At 31.5% G+C, this 19,809-nt stretch overlaps 1 protein-coding gene across 3 annotated transcripts in view; it reads right to left on the minus strand.

The window, feature by feature from the left end:
• Positions 1-19,809, minus strand: part of LOC142319071 (proton-coupled amino acid transporter-like protein pathetic) — a 190,196-nt gene that overhangs the window by 42,166 nt on the left and 128,221 nt on the right. For all 3 annotated transcript variants that reach the window (XM_075355934.1, XM_075355935.1, XM_075355933.1), the window contains one exon: positions 1,930-2,019. In XM_075355934.1, coding sequence (XP_075212049.1) covers positions 1,930-2,012 — 83 coding nt within the window. In that variant the 5' untranslated portion in view covers positions 2,013-2,019. The remainder of the gene's footprint in view (positions 1-1,929; positions 2,020-19,809) is intronic.

Below are 19,809 nucleotides of genomic sequence, written 5' to 3' on the forward strand. Positions count from 1 at the left end.
AAGCTGTTTGAGTTTTATTCTGTTATTTGTTAATGAATAATTTACTTAAGGAATCCTTAACATTGGTAAACTGGAATATAACAGATGATGAACTCCATTATAAGCTATTTATTTATTTATTATCAATAGCTGGTGATGGTGGATTCCATTATAAGCTAGAAGCTTATAATGGAGTTCACCATCTACCCCAATATTGAATATAGAAAAAGATAATGTAGAAAATTTACTTAATATTTTTTTTTTTTTTGTTTATGAAATAAATATATTTCTTGGTGTACTAGAAATGTTGATTCCATAAGTTATTTTTTTTAAGTTTATTTCTTATCAGAGAAAAGCAGGAGCATGTATATATGCTTTTAGTGATGTAACTAAAAAGATCATAGAGGAATGGAAATGAGATAGAATGCAATCCTGTAACTAATATAGCCATTCTCAAGATAACAAGGATTTCGTGCTAGGCTTACAATGGAAAGTGATGATTGAAGTGGTTTCCTGTTGCTTTCTTCACAAGCTGTTGCACACTGGCATTCCAAGTCCACCAAAATGTGATTTTCTACAAGCTCTACCAGTGATATCTTGGTTATACAATAAAAATCATTACTCTCTAAGAAAACAACTCTGATAAGTGCTTTACTTATCTCAGAATATTTAATGCGTTACAACCATAAGAAAGATTTAGATAGAGTGTAAAGCAACAAAGCATTTACCTTACTCAGTTGGAAAAAATAGTGGAATATTAAGTCTTACATATCTATTAAAATACTAATACCATTTTACATTTAATTATATTATAAATTAATTAATTAATTAATTTATATATATATATATATATATATAAATAAAAATGTAAATAAATGTTAGTTTGTTCAAAATCTTAAATCTCCGAAAGGTCTTCATAGATTGCTTTGAAATTTTGACACAACGTTGCATTCGAATACACATCTGTTTTATATACCTACTATACCTAAGATGTCACACCTGTGACAGTTAAACACATGCTTTTTTTTTAAAACAGCGCTATCTGTTGGACATAAAAGCATCAGATGCTATACTAAATATTTTACGATTCCATTTCAATGTTTCCGATATGTGTGTCCGCTATAGACTAAAATACTACTGAACCGATTTACGTGCTGGGAGAAAGGGAAAAATCAGAAAGAGAAAAATTAAAAAAGGTGAAAGAAAAGAATGGGAAAATGAAAAAAAGAAAAAAAGGGAAAACGGGGAAAGGAAAACAGGAAAAGGAAATGGAAGGGAAAATGAAGGAAAGGGGGAAGGGAAAGGTGATGGGGAAAGGGAAATAACGGAAATAAAAATGAGGGAAGTAAGGGGAAATGAAGAGGAAATAAGAAAATGGGGGAAAGGAATGTAGTAAAAATGAAATGGAAAAAGTAAATAGGGAAAAAGGAAAATGGGGAAGTGAAAGGGGGTAAGGGAGAAAAGGTAATAGGGAAAGGTTAAATTTTGGTGAAGTTCCCTAATGTTCATTTTGTTAATGTTTTATCAAATTTTCAATTGTGTTCATTTAATCTATATACATACTCAAATCTAGCAATGCTGAGTCTGCTAGTATATATATAAAATTATTAATCTCTCCTTTTTTTCATAGAAAATGGAGCTTATTTATTTTTTTAACATTCAACAAACCAGTCAAGAAATTTTTTTCTCCTAAATAAGAAAGTAGATAATGTAAAGAATAAGAGTAATTTTCAGTGTTATAAAACAAAAGGTATTAAATTTAAAAACTCATTACAAATGCATAATAAGTTAGTGGCAATGTAAAACAATTAATTGTTTATAAAATTGTACATAAACAAAAGAGATTTTAAGTAATATTACTTTTCATTTTTTTTCATTTGTTATTATTTTTTATTGATTTTTAACAGTTATAATATAAAAATAAAATTCTCTGAATACTAAATAACTGACCTTGAGGATGTGTTATTATAACTGTCTAATGAAATGACAGAAGAATTTTTTTCTGCATTTTTGTTGTCCATTGCTACAGTCATTTGGAATCTGCAAAAGACAAAACAATTAAAAATTATCTGTATTTAATTTTTTTATCAATAATATTAATTACTAAAAACACCTTAAAATACAGATATATACTAAATTATCATTTAAATTTTTAAAATATTAAAGAAAATGACTACTTTCATTTAATCAAAATAAAACTAAAAAAAAGAGTTGCTCACTATAGGACATATGATAATTAAATTTTTAAATATGTTTACAATATTTTGTATGCTGATTATTTAAACATTAATTGAGTACTTTGTTTTCTTTTGATAAAATTGTTAATCTTAATTTGTTATGATGACATTAGCCTAACAAGTCAGCTACAAAATTTATTCTTTCAGAATGTGTTTTTTCATTCTAAATAATTCTGTTTTATTTTTTCTTATATAAAAATAAAATATATTGATAAAAAATTGTGATTCAATGGATTTAACAATCAATAAAAAATTATTTGACAAAAATCTGTTATATTATAGCAGTATTCACAATCAAAATTAAATGTATTTGTATTTATACTTAATAATAGTATCTTTTTAAACCTAAAAAATTAAACTATCTATACATCCCATCAGTAATACTTTCTACGCCATTTTTATTGTTAATTTTTTTTGCTTTCCACATATCAGCAGAGAAAGAAATTTAATTAAACTTGATAGAAGTTAATTTTTTATAATGATTGACATATGTAATGAAGTTTTACATAAAATCTATTTATTTTATACAGTAACTATGCCTGTAGTTACAGTTACCAATAAATGAAAAAATATTTAAATTCTTTATGGGCTCATTTGCCCAGCATAATATGTTAACAAAAATTAAAAAACAATGAATAAAATTACAAAACTCTTACTCACAACTAACTACACAAAAATTACGTACAATTAATCGTAAAGTAATTATATAAAAATAAATTAATTTCTCTTCATTTAGATAAATTATAATTATTTATATTAGCTATTATTACATATTAATTAAACTATTTTTTTTTTTTTGCCTTTAAGCCTACTATGGTTTGGACCATGCAAATATCATTTCATCTGGTTTCTTTTTCTTTTCTCATTTTCTCTTATTCTTTACACATGTTTGGTCTTTTCTATCCATTACAGTTTGATTTGATTCTTTTCCTTCCTCACAGTTTCAGACTCAACTTCATGAAAATCTTTTGTCTGAATAGCTTTCTGCTGAATCATTTTCTGTTCTTGGATCACTAGGTTTTGTAATTCTTCATTTGTTTTAGGTACCCATGCAGTAGTTGCTCTTTTATTCCCAGAATTTAATGAATATTTTTTAATTTAGTCTCTATTGATTCATTCTGTACATATGGCCCAGGAATTTCAGTCTCTTTCTTCTTATTTCTTTTTCTATATTCTTTATTTCTTCATACAGTTCTCTGATGAATTTCAGTTTGTATCCTTCTGTTGATTTCTTGAGGCCTAGGATTGTTTTCAGTGTTCTTCTCTCTGTTTTCTTTAACGGTTCCAGGTTGGTAAGGTGTACCCACTGGGTTGGTCTAGTGGTAAATTCGTCATCGCAAATCAGCTGATTTCAAAGTCAAGAATTCTAAGGTTCAAACACAATAAAGGCAGTTACTTTTATATAGATTTGAATATTAGTTTGTGGATAATAGTGTTCTTTGGTGGTTGGGTTTCAATTAATCACACATCTCAGGAATTTCAACCAGAGACTGTACAAGACTACACTTCACTTACAATCATACATATCATCCTTATTCATCCTCTGAAGTAATACTTTACGGTGGTTCCAGAGACTATACAAAGAAGAGAGAGGTTGGTAAGGTGTAATGTTTCATTTCTGTATAATAACACTGGTCTCACCGCTGTGGTGTAATGTCTGAGTTTGGCCCTTTTTAATTTAAGTATTATAAAAATAAATAACTTATACTACTTATTATGAGTAGTATTAGTAAGCGTATCATGTATATAAACTCACTATATAATAACGGTAATAAGATGAGAGTAGTCTTATCTACATTATTTGCCATTCACTTTCCTATGGATATTTATAATTTAATTTAAAAAGTTTTAAAAACTGATATGTTCATATTTTATTAACTGAACAGACAGGTGTGTTCTTAATAAAAAACATAACCATTATTACAATGGGGATGATATGTGATATTTATCATGTGCTAAAAAATATTTAACCACTTTTTTATGCAAATCAATTTATTTTATATGCAATAATAATATGTTTTATTAATATACACTACACATTTTTTTTACTCAGTTTATTAAAAAGAACTTGTTATGGCAGATTTTAATGTAATAAATTCTTGATTTAAGTTGTCACCACATTTACATTTCAAATGACATAACTGGAAAATCTTAGTTGAAAAACACCCAAATGAGAGAAAACAATGAGAAAAGATTAGTTAATGGGATTATATATTTAAAAAATTAATTTTGTGTTCCACGTTCATATAAATTTGTGTTAGATTAAATCTTAGTTTTAAAATGGGTGCTTTTCTTCAGTATTATAAAAACAAATTTTTATAATTAAATTTAACTGAAATGACTATCAAAAAAGTGACTGAGAAAAAAATAAAAAGAATTACTTCAATTTTTTGTATGTTTATAATGAAACAAGTTACAAATTTTCAATCTCAATAAAGATACAACCAGACTAGTATATACATATATATACAAAAATTGTTAGTATTATATAAGTAATTTATAAACTCATTTTGTGGCTTACAGGTTTATTATTATTTTGCTAAGCAAGTTGCATGTTAAGTCATAACAATGCAATGACAAGTTAAGTAATGAAGGCAGCATATTACAACAGTTACTTTCACTCATATTTTTTATTCGAAGGTCATTTGATTTCATTGTATCATGAAAAAAATTTCAATAAACATTAATGATTCTCAGACATTTTAAAAATTAAAAAAAAATAGACATAAGATAACTTAATCATTTGTAATATTCAATTTTTTAAAAATAGATTTTACAGTATACGAGTTTTTTTATAATATTTTTGAGTTTCACAAAAACTTGGTTGAAACCAAGTGAAACTTAATGGTAAGTTTCACCTTATTTTAATGTAACTTTTACGATCAATTTTACTTAATACATTGGTACAATATGGACAGCAAAAGTTTCTCGGTAGGTTATATTTAAGTTAAATCAAATGTTAAGATTTCTTGGTGCTGATTTACCCAAAAAAAATTATTTGTGAGCAATACTGAATTATATTAAATCATTGCCAGAATATAAAGTCTATTTGAAAGTGAATAATGATAAAAATAAAATTAATTGAACGGCATCATACAAAACTATACGTCACTATTGCAATACAATCACAAGGTTATATTTGAAAATAATCTATTAAATTTGTGTAGTTCAGGTTCTCTCACCTACTCTGAGACTACTATGCAGAGACTACTATGCACAGACTGGCTACTCATTTATTTATTCACATGAATAACTGCAGAAAAATATTCAATTACGGTGACCTTTGTTTATGATGATAGATGAAGCATGTAAAAACAAGCTAAGGTTGAACGAGAATGAAACCATACCCAACGGGATGAAAAGCAGAGAGCTTTTACTTCATGTTGAAGAATTTTATTATTTGGGTAATAAAATTAAGAGTAGTATATAAAAAAAAGTTGCTTTGAGTAAATTGGTCAAAATCAATAGAGTTTTGATGTAAAAGGAAGTCTAATAGTAACAAGACATTTCTTTGAGTATAAATATTGTTTACTACAAGAAAAGATGGACATAATAATAACAAAGGGGTAAAGATATTTGGTAAAGACTTTTAAAATTTGGTTTTACAGGAGGATATTATATCTATGTAAAGATAAGATGATAAAATGCAAAATGATATAATTTAAGAAAAATTACATAAGTTTGTGGGAGTGTCTTGTGAAATTAGATTGGTGAGGCATATTTACAAATATTTAGGGTTAATTAGTTTAATTATTTAGTCCAGGAGATAATTTAGCAGTTGTAAAAAAAACAATTGCTACCTGTAATCATAAATTATTCATTCATGCATAAATAAATAATTATTTTATTCAGATTTGTAAATTTTATCTTGCAATAATTAGATCACTTCAGGAAGGGTAGGTGTGCTACTTCATGAATTAAAAAGGAATTTAAACAGTAATCAATAAATAAAAAAGAAATGTAGTTATAAATCACGTTAAAATATATAAAATAATACTGAAGCAAGTAAGAGAAGCTAATATCTTTTTGAATTATAATAATAATAATAACAATAGTAATAATAATAATAATAATAATTTATTTATTTATTTTGTTTTTTGTGCAACAGAACAGCTTTACAAAGCCTTCATATGTTGCACAGTATTACATGAAAATATATATAATAGTTACAATATCTATAAACAGCTATAAGTAACAATTCATATATATATATTGAAAATACAATATTTAAATACATAAATATTGGAATACAATAATAATAATAAGTTATAAATTTACAACAATGGAAATAATAATTAAAGTTTAAGTCACAATTTACAAAAGTTTACAAAATACATTAATTTCGTTCAAGAAACGAACTTGCGGCAAGAAAATCAGACCATCGCATTTACCATCTTATAAAGCAATAGCAAATTTACATACATATGTTGATAAATGCAAGTTATGAGTCTGTGCATAGTTATAAAATAATATTAATAAAATGGCCCAAAACAATTTTAATAACAATAACTGATATCTATCACATTATCCAGTAATAATAACTACAATTACAAAAAATAACCATTTAGTATTTACACAATTCAGAATTTATAATATACATAATCAGAACATAATTTTTAATAATATATTTAAAACAATAATAATAATAGTATAATAAATAAATATGATCAATTCAAATAAAGTCATTAATTTTAAGGTATTAACTGAAAAAAATATTGAATATACAGTAATATTTAAGAACACGTTAAACAAAGTAGTGAAAGTTTAGGTTTAGAATGAATGTTATTGTAAAATTCAAGTGGATATCATTAGATCTGCTAAAAACATTTTTTTCAGTGACGGATTTACCATAAAGCAAAACAAGCAGCTGCTTGAGGCCTCAGTTTGACATGGGTCTCGAAGTAAAAAATTTTGAAAAATAAAAGTAAAATTAACAAAAAATAAAGAATATATTTTTAGCACTAAATGACTCATTTAGTCCTTCAAAACGAGTGAAAAACTACTTGCGATCATCTATGGGTCAAGAAAAAGTGAGTGACCTCAGTTTACTTTTTATCGAGAAAGAAAAGTTTCACAAAATTAACTTTGATGATGTCATTCAAGATTTTGCAGCAGAAAAAAGTAGGAAGAAACTGTAAATGTGCTGTACATAAAACTGTAAATAAAATAAATATTTATTTGATCTTTCTTTTATTAAAAAAAAAAAGGAGACAGAAGACAAAAAGTTTATCCAGGGGATGGGGGGGGGGGCCTCACAAATATCGATTTGCTTGGGGCTTCGTCCAAGGTAAATCCGGCACTGATTTGTTAATGTTAGAAAAACCTTTAATTTTTAAATAAGAATATTTGAAAAATATTTGATACATTAATTCATTTTTATTTTATTAATAAAAATTAATTAAAACAGCAACATAATTATAAGGTAAATTATTTTATATAGATGTGTTACCTAAAAAAAAGAGATTATTTTTTGGATTCACTAAATCGATTTTTTTAAATTAACGACAGGCTCGTTTTTTTTATTCTGAAACCCTTTTCTTTCTTTTTGTGACATAAGATTACATTTTAGACTAGAATATTTATTGGTATGGTATAATGAACAATTAATTACTAATTGACATTGTATTAAAACGTTTCATAAAAATACAACATAGTTTCATTTAATTGAAAACAAAACTAATCTCATCATTGAAACTATCATAAAATAGTAGGTCCGAAAATTTCACACTAAAGAGAAGAAAAGTACTACTATTATCAGCAATAACAATTCTATTCTGCGATTAGCAATGAATGGTAGTCCATCTCAAAATCATACAAAAGTTTTTATTATACTTAAAATGAATTACTTAGCAGGCATCCGCAGAAATTAGTTTATTTTAATAGTCGAATCCACTCAATTGAATCAAGAAATTTCAAATGTCATGCCTAACCGGGATGCCTACGTGTCTGAAAATGCCATGTCTGACCGGGATTCAAATTCGAAAGTCCCGGGTTCGAATCCCGGTCAGGCATGACGTTTTCACACACGCTACAAATCATTCATCTCATTTTCTGAAGCAATGCCTAACGGTAGACACGAGGTTAAAAAAAAAATTTCTGATTGTTTTAGCCTATCGCAATCAATTATCTTGACGTACACACATCTCGATCATTTGATTGGTTAATTCATTCATATAACTAATGAGCGAATCGTTTGACTTTACAATTAATTTACTGAATCGATTAAATCATAACTGAATACAATTCAATTAGCAGTGCGTTTAACCAGGTTCATAGAACTTAACATCGATAGTTTGGCTAGCTGAATCGTTTCTTTCTTTTCATTCACCATAAAAAATACGGTGCGTGGGTTTGTTTGTTTGATGTATGTGCTCACATTGTTACTTTTAGCTGCTTTTTTTTTTACCTCCGGGACCACCGTTAGGTATTGCTATTGGCGATTTTACTTTAGCAGCTACTGGCGCTGAGCGGACCACGCGATGCACCACGAATGATTCATTCATTCAAACGATCCATACTTCTCAGACGATTCATTCATTCAAACGATTTGTACTTTTTTATACGAACGATTTATCTAAAATTATATTTGTGTTTTCGGAAAAAAAGGATGACATTGTGGTTGGAGCTATGTTAAAAAATCACAATTCATGAAACAGCTAAAAATGTTCAGTATTTTGAAGCTTTTCGTTGCAAATGTTTTTGTTGTTATTACTAAAATTGTTATTACGCTAAATTCATGATCATAATTTAGTTATAATTGGCAAAAATATTTAAAAATATCATGCTTAATGAAACATAAACAGAGCAACATTTTCGCGGCGGGCCGTAGGCCCACTTCTTTTTTAGTATACAATAATAGTAGATGTTGATTTTTTTTCAATTTGGATGGTTCTTATTTGAGTCACAAGTATTTTATTCACGTTTACCAAGAACTTTGTAAGGTGTGTGTGTGTGTGTGTGTGTGACTTTTTCTCAAAGCCCATTCACTTTATTCTAACTTAAAAAATTCATTTCTTCTTCTTCACTTCATAGGTTAGGTTCTGGCAACTATCTTCTTCTCGGGCGACCTACAAACCTGCGGCCTCTGGGTTTGTAATCACGGGCTTAGCGGGGCAAACATTCATCACTCATCCGTTCTAGATGACTGCTCCAGTTCCTCTTGTATGCCTTCTTTTTCGATTCCGCCTGGCAGCTGATGATCTGTACGTCTGCGGGGAGGTTCAGTCGAACGTACACCTGATATTTGACTGTCCTGCTGTTGGATGGGCAGAGACCGGGCCACCCTGGAACTTAGAGGTCAAGGGGAAAATTGGCCACTCACAAGCGGCGAGTCAGTGTGGTGGGAGCCGCATTGTCGGACCGTGTGGGAGGCGTGGCGGCGAATTGCTGTATAGACGAAGTAAATTTTAATTTATGGATGCCACATATATTTTTAGTAGTTGACGGGGTACGCATACTCATTTTAGTAATACATGACACGTGAGCGGTGGGACACACAAGCCGGTGGTGTATGGCACCGCGCTTAGTTCACTCACGCTGTTAGGTAAGCTCTAGGAACTATTTAGGATACTGGTCGCTAAACTTTTTCGACGTTAAGTTGCCGTTTGTGGAACAGACATTCGGTCTTACGCTTTAGGGCGGCCGAATGGTGGCGGGAGAAGTACCAGACAAACAAATGCCTTCATTTTATCTTTCAGATTAAATATACCAAGCTCGTTTCTTTTGTCTTCACTTCTTATTCTGTCATTCAATTTGCATCCCTTGATTGCTCTTAGAAACTTCATTTCAGCTGCTGTTACTTGATCTCTTTGTCTCATGGAAAGGGTCCATGTCTCATTCCCGTACAGCAGCACTGGTATCACCATCGTTTTATAAAACTTTAACCTACTGTCATCATTTGACTCATCAGGTATCGAACACATCCCAACCCTGTAGAGGAAGACACCCGCCTTGTGACGCTTCCGGTCGCCACACCACCACCACCACCCCCGTTACAAGATCTAATAGACTTTAACGGGAGTCGTCTTTTGCCCTCTTACTTTTTACATCTCATAGTAATAATCCAAGCCTCTTTGGCGGTGTCGAACACGTGAATGTTAGTGATTTGAAAATTCATTTCATTATTGAAATTTGTCTTTAAAAAAATATATAATATTTTTTTGTTGTTATTGTTAAAATAATTTTTTTTTTTTGAAGGTCATTAACAAAGATAAAACCCAACTAATTAAGCTAATTATGTATGTATGCACTCCGTCTATATAAAAAATAAAAAAAAACAGTCAAGGTACATGTATTGCTCATTCTTTGCCTTTAATTATGATTCATATTACGACTTTGTTTAAAACAATCAAATTAACTTTTTTCTAATTAAAATGAAATGACTAATTTGTTTGATTCCAAATTTGTTCCAACTTGAAATGAATAATTTCATTTATTTATTTATATTTATGCAGTAACAACAGGCTTACGCCCACTTACAGTTAATGATGGATGATAGATGAATTGTTTTAGTGTGCGAAAAATGTCATGCCATGCCGGAATTCGAACCCGGGACCTCCCAGTGAAAGGCCGAGACGCTACCACTCCGCCATGGAGATTAGATTATACGAAAAAAACTCTACGGGAAGATATAAATAATCTCATACGTCTACCGGAAGGTGTAACATACGTAATCTCAGACGTAATATGAATACAGTAAATGAAGGTGAGAGTTAATTGTAATGAAGTATATATTTTATTATTAATGCATTTGCAATGAAAGGAAGAGGGCGGAGAATTGCAACGAGCTATAAAATTAAAAGAAAAAAATTCTTAGAATCACATAGTTTAAATATAAGGTAAAGGAACATTTAAATGTAAATTAATTGTTTTTTTTTTATAAATTATATACTTTTTATATGAATGTAAACATTAATACCATCGCAAATAACCTGTTTCTTACTCACATAAAATGTTATGCGGTAGTCAGAGCGGCAGCCAAGTCAATATGGAAAGTCATACCAAGGTCATTTTTGTATGTCTGCTTATAAACGGTGTAGAATTATTGCATTATTAAAAACAAATAAAATAAAAAATTAAATTACTTTATTTCTGTGGTCGTTTTTATTTTATTTTTTTATATGGTAAATTAAATTACGCAACTTTTCTAGTAGCTCTGACTTCAGGCATTACATTTATTACTTCTATGGCCAACATGAAAAATAAACAATGATTATTATAAAAACAATTATCATAGTGTAATCAATTTGAAAACATATTATTATATAGGCGGGTTTGGAGCGCGCCCAACTAAGGCTCAGCCGAGCGATGCACATAGTCAGAGACTATCAACTGCCTCTCAACAGCGCTGTCCATCAACTGCCTCTATTGCCCCGGAGTAGGAAACGACGCCGATCACACATTTTTCAAATGTGCTCAGCAAAATGGAGATGGTGGTTGTGACGTAAAAGTGTATTAATAACATTTTCCCCTTGCGGGTCGGAGATGAGATTGTCGAGACCAAGCCGGCCACAAGGTACCCTCAGTATGATGATTGACCGCAAATTCAGCTTTGCTGAGCAGCTACAGAGAGCGGCCGGCAAAGTCGCGAGAACCGTAACCGCTCTCAGCCCGCACATTGCGAATGCCAGAGGACCGAAGGCCAGCAGACGGCGACTGTTGATAATCATGGTGCATTCCGTTCTGTTATACGGGGCGAAAGTGTGGGCCCAGGCGTTATGAGAGAAAACCGAATTGAGAGAAACCGAAAGTGGTTCGTGCAGGTGCAACGTATCATTGACTTATGAGTTGCTTCCGTGTACTATACGGTTTCCGAGCCTATCGTTCAGGTGGTCGTCGGCATTATACCCATTGCTCTTTTTTCAAGAGAACGCAAGGTGGCCTACAGAAGGTGGCTTACAGGAGACCGTGCCGGGAGGGATGGACTAGCACGTTTCTCGCCTAGCAAGAAACCTGAAACTGTGAGACCAGAGGACGATGGACAGTAAGACTTATCCCTCTTGTCAGACCATGGACAAAGACATGCCTTTGCACGTCTAGACATGCAGTCTAATGGAGAGGTGGAGTACTACGTAATCTAGTTTTTAACCGATCATGGGTACTTTCGTGCTTATCTCCATGTAATAGGGAAAGTGCTGTCCACCAATTGCCTTTATGACCCGGCGTACGGGACGACGCCGAGCACACCTTTTGCAAATGAGCTAGATAGGCAGCAGACCGAGGAACACTAGGGGCGGATTTCGGTACACTGAGCTCCAAGTGGCTGCGATGATGCGCCGTAATCTGAGCAGCGGTCCCGGTTTCAAATCCCGCTTAGGCACGGCATTTTCACAAGCTACAAAATTGTCATTTCATCTCATCTTCTGAAGCAATACCCAACGGTGGTCCCGGGAGTTAAAAAAAACTCTGAACAGCTGGGAAAGTGTATCCCGATTCGTCGGAATCTCTTCTTAGCCCGATTCTCAGGGCTAAGAAGGCTAACCTGGATAGTCCTAAGCCAGGTAAAAACTAGGTAGCGGCCTTCTCAGGCTAGGATAGGAAGACTCTGCCTTAAAACGGTTCTGCGTTGAATCCTGGTAGAAAGGGGGTGGTTTTAGCCGGTAGTCTACTGATGGCGTTTTGATAAGACCGCAAGTGGCAGCCCAGCACTCTGTCCGTAAATGCATTTCCACCTCCTTCCCAGAAAAAAAATTATCATTATTATTATTAAAGTTTAGTACGCACATTCAAATTATTTGAACAGAATTTAAAACTTTGAGACATAAGTCTTCACTAAGGACCTAAGAATCACAAAGGAATAGTTGCACTATGTGAGCAGTTCCGAGAACCCGGCCTTCGTGGCGCGAGTGGCAACATCTCGGCCTTTCACCCGGAGGTCCCGGGTTCGAATCCTGGTCAGGCAAGGCATTTTTCACACGCTACACAAAAATTGTCATTCATCTCATCCTTTGAAGCAATACCTAAAGGTGGTCTCCTGGAGGTTAAAAAAAATGTTCTGAGAAGTGCTGATTTCTGCAGTTGTGATGCTAAATCTTTTAGGCCGATTAATTCTAAGTTCATTTGGAGACTAGCTGGCATAGCTCTTAGGGCACCTGTAACTACTCGTAATATAGTGATCTTCTTTTTCATAGTTGTTGGATTTCAATTTGTCAGTCCTTGTATCGTACTGTTGTTTTGAGCTCTTTTTCTTGGTGATTTAATCACCAGGATTAGCAATATTTTTTATCCAAATGCGTTTTGCTCCCACTACATTGGTTTCTAGTGTGTTGTGCTCCAAGTGGGGGTCAGTTAGAATTCTGACGTCCCATAGAATCCTTACCTGGTCATTCTCAACTTTTTACCTGGCTGATGTTCCCACCATCTTTTGCTTGATCTTATTCCATATTTCTTGCATAAGTGTCAATGAATGATGGTGTTATTTTCTTATACTTCTCTAAATAGCACATTTGTGTGATCTTGCAACTGCAAATTAGGTGTTCAATGCTGTACTTGCCTAGGAATGAAGGAAGAAGATAAAGGGTTCAAGTGCAGAGAAATCTTTAGAGGAAGGAAAACGAGTAGTGGCAGAATATACTGAAGGAAGTCAAGAACAATGGTACAGCAAGTATAGCAATACCATCATGGCTTTGATAGTATTGCCACCATTGAGTTTCGAATTTATTAGTTTCCTAATTCTCCTGATGTACTCCTTGGTTATTCTGTCTTTTACTTCTTTGTGCTTGATGTTATCCACCTGAAAAATTCCTAGGTATCTGTTACCTGCTTCAGGGGCCAGGCTATTAATTTCATTGTTATCGGTGTGAGCCATTTTTTCTCTATATTTTTTTTCCATGGCTATACACTTATCCTACCTGAACTCTATTAAAATATGAAAGCTATAGATTCATACTGTATTTAATAGGGATTCTTGATTTTGGGAATTTTGTAAAATTTTAAATTGTCCATGTGAAGGTGTTTAGTATTGTTGATGACTTGGGGCCTTGGTATTCATGGCCTGTTTTGTTTAAAATTGTGCACAGTGGTACTAATGTAATTACAAATGGAAATGGGGAAAGTGAGTCGCCTTAGAATATACCGCGATGAATGTTAACATTGCCCACATTCTCTCCTGATGTCAACCCATTTGTCCAAATATTCATTGCCTTTTTTACAAATTGCCTATTGTTGCTGATTCCTACAATTTCCAAGCATTTTAGATCCAAAAAGGCATGTATAGAGTAGTAGGGCATAAAAGACTTTTCTTTAATCTTTCCAGGTTATGTGCAAATTTTTTTAATGCCTTTTACAACTTCCTAGAATCATTTTGTCAAGGAGGTGTAGGTCTTATGTTCCTCTTGAATTTTAGTTGTTGCCTTTTTGTTCTGGTGTGTAGAAGTTGTTTTTCTCTACGTATCCCTGTACTGCGCTGGATATTATTTCTGTCATTAACATTAAGGTGGTAGGAAGACAGATTATTGGTTTAAAGTTGCTTGTCTATGCGCCTCTTCCTTGATCTTTTATTATTAGGTACATTGTTACCAAACCAGTTGTTACCCACCTGTCAGTTTCAACTACCAGTAACAAAGTATTAAATTGCTTGGCTATTCTTATTGGTTAGATGTTTTGGTCAAATCCATATAGCTGATAAATTCCAGGTGAAGTTCAGTTTTTTATTTTCTTGACATGTGTGCTTACTTGTTCTTGAGTTATGACTAGATCTTGCATGTTTGCCCCTCTAGCTCAGCTTCTACGTCTTTTATTCATTCTGCTTTTATTTTATTGTTGTTAAAATATTAAGTAAAGCAACAATAAAATAAAATTTCTCTACAATTCCTTATTACTAGCTGAATTATACTGAGCTTCCAGGGAACTGTTCATAAAAAACTTTATTTTAAAATTTTAAACTAAATCTAAATTAAATCAAAAAATGTCATCGAAGGTTTCAATCAAACAAAATTAGTTGAAAAGAAAATAATTTAGATTAAGGAATAAAGCTATAAGAATTTATGAAAATAAGTATAATAAGAAGTTGGGGACTTCTGTATTATACTTATTTTCATGTTTTCATGTATTGATGTTTTTGTGGAATATTCATGAGATGAAACGGAGATATGAAATTAGTGGCTAAGTTCGCATACATATCACTTAGGTCATAGGCTACTCAGGTCACTTAAACAATAGAGCACTAAAAATAAGCGATGTTAAGTTGCCTTAAGCAGTTCCTTCTGTGTGCATTTTGCTGGGCAACGATGGCATTGAAGCAAGTGGGCTGTAGTTGCACTCTTATATTACAGAATTCACGATGAAACCCCACCTTTGCAAGTTTGTCCTGCATCTTGTGATACCTGGTGCAGCCTTTTTAGAGATCTCCAAGTTGTTCAGTCTTTGTATCCAGGGAAAGGTTCTTCAGTGGGTGTTTTCTATCCTTTGAGATGTGTACCCCTTGCATGCCTTAAAGTAAGTCTTGCTTACTTAAGTGTTCCTGCAAGTTCCTGAGTGGTCATCAGGAAATTCTTTCTTGAGCTAAGCTGTGGCCATGCTGGTTCATAGCACACAAAGGATGAGCATAGGATGTTAAAGCTTTGACATTTTTCTTACAAGCTGTTACTTTGTGTTGGATATCAGGTGGTTCAATGCCAGACAAACTACACAGCTTCTCCAGAGGAATAGGTCGTAAGTAGCATGATGATGCTGCATGTTTCGTTCAGTGCCAAGTCTACTTCATTGGTATGTAAAGAATTTATACCATACTGGACAGGCACACTCTACTACCAAGTAGCATAGTGAGAGAACTCTGGTTCTTACTGTATGTGGCTTTGCTCCCCAGTTTGTTCTTGTCAGCTTCTACAGAATATTATTCCTTGCAGCCATTTTGTTCTTGGTGTACAATGTTTCTTATATGTGAGGGTATCTAGGTAACCCTGAGGTACATTTGAGTTCTACAGTGTGCCAGCTGCATTCCATCTCGCATGATGTTCAGACTTCTGAACATCTGCCTGTCTGTTCTTCAGATGGAAGACACAGGACTGGGTTTTTGCAGGATTTCACTTGAACTGGTTTTACTTGTACTAGGTTGTAAGATTGTTCAGTCCATTATTTAATGTTACCTCTATCTCCTCAATACTGTCAGCCTGAGCAGTGAGTCACAGCTTTATCTATGTTGAGTTGTCAGCATAGATAAAAATCTAAATTCTCCAAATTGGTATACCCACAAATATTAAACTGTTACTGTAACTGTTAGAGTTTACCACATTGAGTTCTGGGTCCCAGTCAAAGACAATGTTGTAGTGTGTAGTGATATCATTAGCGTTAGGTACTGTTAGCTATTATAAGGCTTTAGCCTTTTATTGTTATAAAAATAAATAAATAACTGAATACCAGAAGTACATAAGCATGAAAACTATTACACTATCAGTCTAACATCGTATAGTTATTATTAATACAATTAGACGAATAGTGTGAGATGCAATCTATGATGAATGATTTCATCATTCCCTCTGATTTCGAAAAAGCAGATGAGTACAAGGGAGATCATTCTGATCTCTCAGACAAACCTTGGAAGACAGGATTAAGAAGAAAAAATTACCTAAATGGTAATTTTAGATTTAAAGAATTTTTTGGCAATGTAAAATTGAACAAAATGTTAAGGAAAATTGGACTGAAATGTAGGGAAAGAAGACATATGTAATTGTCATCTAATGACATCGTAATCTGTACAAGAATCCTGTAACACGATAAGAAAAGAAGAAGAAAAAGCCCTGATTTTATAAATGTGATATTAATATGTAGTTTATCCCACTGCTTTTCAACTTAAGAAATTACAGTGCAATTAACTGAGAAATTTGGGAGCTGAGTAATTACCCAAGAGAAAACTTGAGATTCACTGATGATGATATTTTATAGATATACACGATAAGATACAGTAATAGAATTTCATGAATTCGTTGCTAGATGGAAATTCAGTTTGAAAATAAAAAATGAATCAAAAAAATAAGAGCAATCTGAAGCTAAATATTAAGACAGGGGAATCTTAAAAACCAAAAAAATTGGTATTTAGATAGTAAAAGTGCAAAGACTGGACAAAAAAAGTAAAATCAAATAGTAGTTACAAATAAAAAGAGCTTTCATGCAGAAAATATTTTACCAATATGGATCAAAAAATTAAAACGTTATTCTTAAAAATATTTGTATGGAGTATAAGTGCTACATGAAGTGAAACGATAACAATATTAAAAGAAGAAATAGCCGCTAAGGAGAATAAAGAAACAGAGGTCATTGAAAAGTGGTTCAGAGGAAGGTGTTAAGAAAAATTAGATTGATAAACTGTGATATGAAATAATGGTAATGTGATAGAAGAGAAGAGAATTTGTGATAGCATTTGGTAAAGACAAGAACTAGACTGATACATAATATATAAAGACTTCAAAGTTTAATTGACTGTGCATTAGAGAGTAAAAACTGTAGAGAAAAGCATATTTGAAGCATAGAACATAAAAGTGAGGAAAGGAATAGTAATTAGAATTATAAGTTAACACAAAAGAGAAAGGAATCTAAAATAGCATCAAACCTGTCATAACTACAACTCGAAGAACGGCAAAACAATCAAATAAATACAGTGGTAAGTAATGACAGAAAAACAATTATTTTCTCATTCTGGAAAAAATGAGGTGCTATATCATCAACTAATGATACCACTATAAATATATATATATATGTGTGTGTGTGTGTGTGTGTATACATCCTTTAGTATCATATATAATGAAATATGTGGTACAAGTCTCTATGTATTTGAGCTCTTAAAAAGGACACTTATCTGGTGTCCTAAAAAGTCAAACGTTTATCATTATTACTTTTTGTTATTAGGATAACAAAAAGAAACAAGTATAAAATTTCCTAGTGGAAAGCTAAAAAATGAGTAGTTTCAAAAATACAAAAAAAAACTTCTGTAATTGATTTTATTTAATATTTAAAAATTAATTTGTATTTTTATCTTCAATCTCCATGAAGGAATGATAAATTATTTCTGCTGCATTCAGCATTTTCTGGGTTCATATCCAATCACATTTAAAAATGTACCTTTAAGCTTAGTTTTAGAAAAGGATACCTAATTTTAAATGATGTAAAAATTATAAAAAAATATCAGAGAAACATTCAAGGGGCTATAAAAAGTGTGATTTATAGTATTCTTAGAGATTAAATAAATCAATTTTTATTATTTATAGTACTCGTATTTGACAGAATATTCATGTCTGCATGTGTATCTTCCAATCAATTTTAATTTCACCTTTTTACCTGAATAATCATTTACAATTTTCTTTAAATTTGACCCAAAGAGTACAAAATACTACTGTATTTTAAAGACTTCATTTCTTATTCTGTATTTCACTTCACTTTTATTTTTATAATACATCTTTAAATTTATTTAATATTTATTTACTTTACCCGTTAATTTTCAATAGGTAAAAGTAAATTGAAACACATATATATATATATATATATATTAGGTGTACTTAATTTATTTATGTAAATAAGTCCATTTATTAACATATGAATCTAATCCCAATAATCACTATGAGGGTAAAAGTATTTAAATAAACTATAAACATTATCATATTTTTTTTGTCTGTAACAGGTGGCAAGTGTCACGTATCACCTCTGTCTTTGTTTATTCCTGTTCAGTGCTTAAACTTTCTTCTCTTTGAAATGAAACTCCATCCTAGATTATCATTTCTTTACTCACTCGTCTCTTCTTTCATTGTAGTTGGCAATCCGTTCCTTCTCACCTACTGCATTCCATTATCCCTTTCTCTTTCAGTAACATACACAATGATTTTTTTTACTTTTTTGATATTTTTTACCTTACCTTAAATTTTAAATTATAATATAATTATAATTAATTTTTTTTACTACTTTTTAACAAGTGACATCACCAGTATGCTCTTTACCAAATAATAAATAAATAAATGTCAGTAACATTTAGGAAAACTGGACCCACTGTTACTCTCTGAAATAATACTATAGATGTGTTGAAAATATCAAGTTGTAAGGAATAACCGAATACTCTTTATCATCGTACAAATAATTTATGGATTAGGATTTTTTTGTTAGACTTAATTAAGAATATTTTTATTATTATTTAGATGGTTTTATAAAATATTGTTTAAATAACTGGTTTGTGCGTGCACTTGCACGCACGCATTAACAATCATAGCTAATCAGTAATCTACTTAGTAATTCTTTAGGGCACTGTTTCAAATCATATTAAATATATTAGATAAGTGTAAGTTAATTAGAATGCCTGCGTTTTATCTAGTTTACAGTGTTGATCACTGTAGATCAACTAAAAAACTTCTTTGAGATATAGCTAACTTAATAATATGACTAACTTCCTAACTTAAAATATACTTATAATCGCTTGTATGGAGTTTTATATCACAAAAAAAAAAATTAGTAAAATAAAATTAAGTAGTACTTCATTTAAAATTTGTAATACTCTTATCAAAACGACTTTTATAAATTGAGCAATGTTAACACATAATTTAACATTTTTACAAGCAATTGTGATCATAATCAGTTATTTTAAGTGTTTAGTATGTGAGGTTTCATCATTTGAAAC

Source organism: Lycorma delicatula, chromosome 2, assembly GCF_047948215.1.
Source record: "Lycorma delicatula isolate Av1 chromosome 2, ASM4794821v1, whole genome shotgun sequence".
Lineage (NCBI taxonomy): Eukaryota > Metazoa > Arthropoda > Insecta > Hemiptera > Fulgoridae > Lycorma > Lycorma delicatula.